The sequence below is a fragment of the Trichosurus vulpecula genome, chromosome 2 (assembly GCF_011100635.1).
Source record: "Trichosurus vulpecula isolate mTriVul1 chromosome 2, mTriVul1.pri, whole genome shotgun sequence".
NCBI classification, from domain to species: domain Eukaryota; kingdom Metazoa; phylum Chordata; class Mammalia; order Diprotodontia; family Phalangeridae; genus Trichosurus; species Trichosurus vulpecula.
Window position 1 is genome coordinate 256,456,853 of NC_050574.1, and position 8,385 is coordinate 256,465,237.

At 39.6% G+C, this 8,385-nt stretch overlaps 1 protein-coding gene across 1 annotated transcript; it reads left to right on the top strand.

Annotated features, from left to right (window-relative positions):
* The first annotated feature begins 257 nt into the window (after positions 1-257).
* On the top strand, positions 258-1,162 carry LOC118840307 (ferritin heavy chain-like). The gene has a single exon (XM_036747788.1). The coding sequence runs from the start codon at positions 451-453 to the stop codon at positions 997-999; it is 549 nt and encodes a 182-aa protein (XP_036603683.1). The 5' UTR covers positions 258-450; the 3' UTR covers positions 1,000-1,162.
* The last annotated feature ends 7,223 nt before the right edge of the window (positions 1,163-8,385 follow it).

Consider the following 8,385-nt stretch of genomic DNA (forward strand, 5'->3'; position numbering starts at 1 on the left):
GTTTTTAAAGTGTGCTGACATGACAGATATTATAAATGACAAAGACAAATTATTTATACAACAAAAGCTTAGTTTTAAACATCTTTGTAATCATGATAACTTCATATTATTATTAGCGAATCATGAGTGATTCTCATTATTAACAATAGTGGATATAATTTTCGTATTTTATTTTATTTTTTTAGAAATTTTCAATGAGCGCCAGAAGCGCAGGGAAGGGGAGTCGCTGCGGTTTCCTGCTTCAACAGTGCTTGAACGGAACCCGCTGCTCGATTCCCGGCCGGAGCCGCCCTTAGCCACCTCTCCACCTTCACCTCCACTAACCAACACTTCTTCCGTCCTACCGTTGGAGCAGCAGCCGTCGCCGCCGCCGCCGCCCCAGCCTCAGCCGCAGCCGCTGCGCAGCCGCCTCCTCCCGCCTCCTCGTCAGCCTCCATCCCCGCCGCCGCCATGACCACCTCGTCCACTTCTCAGGTGCGACAGAACTACCACCAGGACTCGGAGGCCGCCATCAACCGCCAGATCAACCTGGAGCTGTACGCCTCCTACGTGTACCTGTCCATGTCCTACTACTTTGACCGCGATGACGTGGCGCTGAAGAACTTTGCCAAGTATTTCCTACACCAGTCCCACGAGGAGCGGGAGCACGCTGAGAAGCTGATGAAACAGAACCAGCGCGGGGGCCGCATCTTCCTGCAGGACATCAAGAAACCAGACCGAGATGACTGGGAGAGCGGGCTGAACGCAATGGAGTGTGCTCTGCACTTGGAAAAAAATGTCAATCAGTCGTTACTGGAATTGCACAAGCTGGCAACTGACAAGAATGACCCCCATTTATGTGATTTCATCGAAACCCACTACCTGGACGAACAGGTAAAGGCCATCAAACAACTGGGTGATCACGTAACCAACCTGCGCAAAATGGGGGCCCCCGATTCTGGCATGGCGGAATATCTTTTTGACAAGCACACCCTTGGAGACAGTGACAACGAGAGCTAAGCCACACCTGGCTTCCCCCACACCTGGGAACTGTGGGCGTGACTCCTGCTGTCTTTCAGTGCATGCATATTTTGGTTATCTGACCTTTTCATAATCTGTACCAAAAAACTACCACCATTTACATCCCAATAAAGTGACTTGGTACTGATGAAAAAAAAAAAAAGAAATTTTCAATGATTTATGCCTTCTTATTGGATTTAATTAGTCATCTTTACCTCATAATATGGCAGATGAGGAAATCGGAGTAAGAATAGGAGAACTCTACCATTTTCTTGAGGTTCAGTTATGTCAGTGGATGACCATATATACAGAGCCTGCCTCAAACCCAGGAAGAGACAACTGGGTTGTTCTTACTCTGACATAGTGACTGTGTGGCCCTGGGAAAGTCATTTACCTTTTCGATTCCAGGCAATGCTCTGAGGGTATAAGTTTCAGTAAAAGTGCTGACTTACTTTGGAAGAAGGAATTTTCTTATCTGGGAGTCCTCTTGACTAAAGAAATCACAAGTCCAAGCTCCTCTAGCTCTTGATGTATTACCATTATCAATATTATTTTCCATCCAACTCCTTTGCAGAAACCTTTTCAAGTCGTTTGTCCATTCTGTGAGTTTTAATTTAATAACAATATTAATTAATGTAACAATAATATATTACATCACATCCAGCTTTATGTAATTCTATATTTATATAATTAATTATATAATATGATAGAATCAAAGTTTAGTTAACCATATAAACATCTATATATCTCAGTATACTGAAAATGAACAAATGAAAATTCTATTTCCCTTAATTCAGTGGAATGAAAATCAAACTATATAATAAATATCAGTAAAGCATAATTCATTTCTTTTTTAGTTAAAAAGATACACACACATGCACATTTTTTCGACACCCAAATTTGGAGACAATTGGTTTAGACTAAGTGATCTCTTTGCTTATACTCTTTCGTGTTTTAACAACTATAGACCTAGGATACCATCTGCATTTGGAACTTCCATCAAGAAAATCCAACTATCAATGTAACTCCACACCTTCTCTGAAACTTACAGTTTAGAGAGGGGTACTGAGATATTAAACAATTTGCCCAGGGTCACATAGCCAGCATATGGCAAGGAGAGGACTTGAATCCAGATTTCCCTGACTCCAAGGCCAGCCTTCTATACACAATACCAAGCTTTCTCATCCACTTTCATGAGATAAACTTTCTTGATCTTTCATTAGAGATAACAATTAGTAGACAAAAACCCAAACCAAACAAAAAAACCCCTATATAGCACAACTAAGATATGTATTTTATCCCTTATATTTTAATATACAGAATGAACCAGTGTTTGAATAAATAAAATATAGACAAAATTACATCAAAACACTGAGACACTCCCCATAAGATTTCTTGAATTGCATTTATTCAACCACTTTTCTTAAAGGACAATAGAAAATTCTCACTGCTCTAGGTATTATATTTTGGGAGATTGTCTTTCTTCCTCCTAGAAGAAGTAAAAGCTTAGCTATCAACAAAAACAAATTGAGAGTTCAGTAAGCCAGGGTCCTCATTAGGCATAGGAATGAGGAATGAACCTGTGAATTCATTGGAATAGTTCCAGATAGACACAATCCTACCAATGCAAACAAGTACCTTCTTTGTAATTTATATCCCTAGATAACTGTCCAGAGCTGTGATGTCAAACATCACTTGCAGCCCAAAATCACTTGCAGACCACAAAAACACTCCCAAGTGAGGCTGCAGTAGATTAAGATGGAATTTGGAAATACTTAACAAAGTAAATAAAAATATAAGGAATAGATAATGTTAAAATGTGGTTTTCTAAGTCAATGTGTGTCCTGGAAGAATCCTTATTTATGGTTTAACGACTGGTTTGACACCGCTGGTCTAGAGGCTTGAGAGCTAAAGTCACATAGTATATGCCAGAGGTTCAACTTAAATTTATTTTGCAATTTGTAATTAACAGAAGGACCAAAATATTTGTAAAACCTGAGTGATATGAAAGAAAGGGGTTGGTAGGAAATGTAGCAAGCAGTAAGTAATGGTATAACTAGAAGGAATTTATAATGAGCATATTGCATCTACCATTTTATTTACTTGTTGGTGAATACAGATTCATAGGTGTTTTGGTACTTTGTTAGAGAGCTGTGGATTGGACCTCTCCCTTTTACTGTTTATTCTCCAACCTTTTTTGTCTCTTTAATTTCTATACCCTTCAACAGCTGTGTTACAGAAGTTGTCTCCTAAAACAAGACCTTTATCTGAATAAATCACTCAGATATCTTTTGAAAATAAGATTTAAACAAAATAATAAATTATCTTTACCATGAATATCTCTTTGCAGTATCCAATTTATTTTATTCCCAATTTAACTCTAGAAACACTCAGTTTATGTTTTGTTTATATTTTTAATTATCCTTTCTGATTCTGCATCTTTTTCTTATCTCCACTGGCATTATCTAATTTTCTCTGGCTGTCTCTCATGCCTGGAATGCTCTCCCTCCTCCTCCCCACTGCATATTGGCTTTCGTTGTCATTAGTCATTTCAATTGTATGCCACTCTTCTTCACCCCATTTGAGGTTTTCTTTTTTATTATTTTGATTTATTATTTATTTACTTATTTAAGACTTTTAGTTTTCATCAATGATTTTCACAAGAGTTTGAATTACAAATTTTCTCCCCATTTCTACCCTCCCACCACTCCAAGATGGCATATATTCTGATTGCCCCACACCCCAGTCAGCCCTCCCTTCTGTCACCCCACTCCCCACCATCCCCCTTTCCCTTACTTTCTTGTAGGGCAAGATAGATTTCTGTGCTCCACTGCCTGTATATCTTATTACCTAGTTGCATGCAAAAACTTTTTTTTTGAACAACTGATTTTAAAACTTTGAGTTCCAAATTCTCTCCCCTCTTCTCTTCCCTCCCCTCCCCAGATTCAGACCTTAAGCAGGCTCTGCACTCCTGCTCTGATCCACCACTTAATTCCTCCCACCAAGTGGGCCTGGGGCAGGAAGCAACTGCAGCCGTAGTTCTGTAGCTGCACTTCCTCAGTCGCCCGTAGTTTTTCCCACTAACCTTGTCTGTTGTCTTTGATGTTTGTGAGTTGAGAAGTCTGGTAACTGCCACAGCTCACTTATTCAGGGTGCTAGGGCCTGTTCCACCCAGCTCCTGGTCTGGTTGGTCCGGGTGCAGCCTACACTGGGCTTTGCTCCCCTCCGCTCCCAGCTCCATGCTATAGACCCTACCCAGCAACCATACAGGCTGTCCTGGGCTGGAGCCCTGTTTCCCTCTGCTATTCCGTGGGTTCTGCAGTTCTAGAATTTGTTCATAGCCATTTTTTGTAGGTGTTTGGAAGGTGTTGGGGGAGAGCCCTAGGCAAGTCCCTGCTTTCCAGTGGCCATCTTGGCTCCGCCCCCATTTGGGATTTTCTTTGCAAAGACACTGGAGTGGTTTGCCATTTCCTTCTCCAGTTTATGTTATAGATGAGGGTACTGAAGCAAACAGGGTTAATTTACTTGCCCAGGGTCACATAACTGTAGGTGTCTAAAGCCAGATTTCAACTCAGGAAGATGAGTCTTCCAGGCTTCAGGGCTGGTGCTCTATCCACTGTGCCACTTAACTGATCCACAATGGCTTCCTTGTCTTTCTTCAAGTCCCAGCTAAAATCCTGCCTTATACAGAAAGCCTTTCCCAATCCCTCTGAATTCTAAGGCCTTATCTCTGTTGATTATTTCTTGATAATCATGTCTATTGCTTGTTTACACATAGTTCTTTAAATATTCTCTACCCTGTTAGATGGGAATCTCCTTGAGGGCAGGAATTGGCCTTTGACTTTCTTTGTATCATCAGGGCATCAAACAGTCCCTGGCATATTTATTTAATTATATATATATATATATATATATATATATATATATATATATATATATATATATATATATATATATGTATTTACCGATTGAGTAATTTTCATAGATACATTTCAATTACTACTCTTCCTATATGGAGGTATTTGACAATAATGATTAGTTTATCATTTGTATGCTTTGTGTGTGTATTCCTAAAGTGCTAAGCCTAGAATGCTGCAGAGAGGAAACTGGGGTTAGCCAGAAGATCAGTGGACTTGAAATTAGAAACTTGGATTATAGACCTAGCTCTGGCACTTACTTGTTATGTTACTATGCACAAATAGCAACCTCTCTAGATCTTAGTTTTGTTATGAGCAAAATACGCACAATGACACACTACTTAATAGCATAAAGCATCATGGCACGGTGGAGGAAGAGCTGGCCTTGAAGACTAAAAGCTATAGATTCAAGACCCCCTTCTGATATATTCACTGTGCGGCCTTAGAGAATTCATTTAACCTCTAGGGACTCCAGCCAGCTCTCTAAGATGGAAGTTGCAGAGGAGATACTATTTTATATTAATAGTTCACTATACTGTTGAAACCACAATTCCAATCTTTATCCCTATTCCAATACCTATTCTTCTCACTACTCACCTCATAGGGATCTCATAAGAGAATTATTTTGTGAAATTAAAAATTCTATATAAATCTAAGTTGTCACCATTATCACTCCCTATGGGTAAAACATGTGAAGGTGCATTTCAAACCCAAACATAACAGACTTGTAGCACAGAAAATTGCTTCTTTAGACCTGTAGCCATGAACGTAGCACTATGCATGACTTATTTAGTGAGAAATATAGTGCACAGACTCATAATGCAATAGCACAATGCATATAGAGTTCTGGAGTATCATGACCTAGGGTAAAGTCCAGCTTTGCTACTTACTAGCTCTGCGATGTCAGGCAAATCACTTAACCTGAGACTTAGTTCCTTTATCTATAAAATGTGATTAATAACACTTTCCTTACCTATTCCATCGAGTTATAGTGAACAAAATTTCTTGTCACCTTAGAGATTCATTTTTATAAGTTGCCTACAATGTGCCATAAATACTGGAGCAGAAACAATAACAAATAAATCATGTTCCCTGCCCTTAGGGAACTTATAGTCTAGTAGGTGGAGAGAAGAAAAGTATGTAGAAAATATAATATTAATAAGATTATGTTGTACATGAGAAGAATAGAAACTATATGAGATCAGAGAAAGGACACATTTCAGCTGGGGAGATTCAAGATGTTTCAGATCATAGGTTCATAGACCTACAATAGACCTAAGAGACCATCAAATCCAACTCTTTCAGTTACAGATGAGGAAACTGAGGAGGGAGCAGCAAATCCTAAGATTTGAACCAAATCTTAAAGGAGAAAAGCATGTTGATAGCTAGAATCCCCTAGTCCCTCCTTTCTTGAGCATGATGCTCCTGTAACTTCTTTCATTAGTATTTTACTAATCCTGATAGGATTGGTTTCCAAAGCCACTGATCTGTTGGGAGACAAATGACAGCTGGGTGGCTCAGAAAAGATGGTGAATATAGTATCCAGAGTTACTAAGCAAAGGAAACTAACTGTTTTAGGCAATCCAAAGTATCAGGGTTACAGGATTTACCTGTGACTCTGGAAGCTACTGAGTTAGACAGCCAGAGTTATTATTCTAGGGAACAGAATGCCCTCAGACCTTAAATTGGAAGAATCTCTGGTATGTCAGCATAGCTCTGCAGGTCAGGGAGGTTTTCTGATGTTGAAGTGATATGTGGCTGTACAACACATCTTTGTGTATGCTGTAAATGTGTTTGTAGCTATTTTTATGTGTGGGAAATTATGTATATATTGAAAGGCAGCATGACTTAGTGGAGCGAGCTGGCCTCAGAGCCATCCTGTGTCCTCAGACCTGTGTTCAAGACCTGCCTCTGATACATGTTGGCCATGTGACCCTTGGCAAGTCATTTCCTTCTAAGTGTCCCAGATAACTTTCTAAATCTAGAAGTTGAAAAACAGGTGCCAGTCTGCATTGGCAGAGATGGTTTCCTCATTGAGATTCCCATATACCAAAGAAATGATAGTCTGGTGTAGGGGTGGGGAACCTGCAGCCTTAAAGCCACATTTGACCTTCCAGGTCCTTGGGTGTGGCCTTTTGACTGAGTCCAAGTGTTACAGAACAAATCCTTTTATTAAGGAGATTTGTTCTGGGAAGTTTGGATTAAGTCAAAGGGCTGCACTTGAGGACCTAAAGGGCCACATGTGGCCTCAAGGCCACAGGTTCCCCACCCCTGGTCTAGTTACATATGCATGTTATACTTATTGAGACTATGTAGTTCTTAACCTGGATTCCCTAAACTTATGAGAGACAGAGAGAAAGAGAGAGCAAGAGACAGAGAGAGAGAGATGAACAGAGGGACAGAAAGAGAGAGACAGAGAATATTTCAATATAATGAGTTTCATCTGGACTTCATCAGATTGCCAAATGGGACCATGACATCAAAAAGGTGAAGAATTCTTGGTATAGTGTTTAGTAGTAGATAGAAAGTTGGTCTTGGAACCAGGAAGACCTCTGTTCAAGACCTGCCAATCATACAAATTGACTACATGACCTTCTACAGGTCATTAGATCTCTCAGTATTCTGGGCACCTCTGTAAGATTATAGTTGACAGAGATTACTATGAGCATTAGTAGAGGAAGTTCCTCACAGTGAACTCCAATACCAAGAGGGTCACAGATTTAGTCCCTAGCCCTATTTACATGCATGCATACATGTATATATGTTCTTACTTCACTCAAAAATATATGCAAAAAAAATCAGCTTTCTTTCTAGGCAGCCATTTTAAAAAAGACATAAAAGGAAGAAATAATCTCTTTTTTGTTCCATTTTTTAGTTATTGAAAATAGAAGGAAACTTTTTAATTGTTTTTCATCAAGCAGATACCTATTACATTCTCGCTATCTATATGGATAAACTGGGTACACAGAGTTTGAACTGGGCTTTTAATGGAGCATCTTGCTGGTATATTTACTAGATGCCCATGCTTGCTTATTCTGTCCTTTGGGCAATACTTTCCTCTTTCTCGAATTCAGTTCTCCAGACACAAAATCTGATACTTGATCACTCAGACTATAAAGCAAAAGACTTCACTTTCCAGTCCAAGAACCAAAGGCAAGACTTCTCAAAACTAAATTTCCACAGCACAGTTCACTACACCCATTGCCCTTCACCTGTCTCCACAAAACCCAGTTCCCATGGTCTTTAGTTCAGGATAAGTGTGTGCTGCCTCCCATGCTTCAAAGTTCATAGAGCTAGAAACCTCTTAGAAATCCAAAATCCTCAATCCACAAGAACAAAAAAGAAGTCAAGGCATCAGGGAATGTATTGGTTGGGACCACATAATTTATCATCTCCACTGTGATCAATTTTTAGTACTCAAAACTCTGGAAAGTATGACAATTCTGGAGCAGTTATTCATTCTCTATAA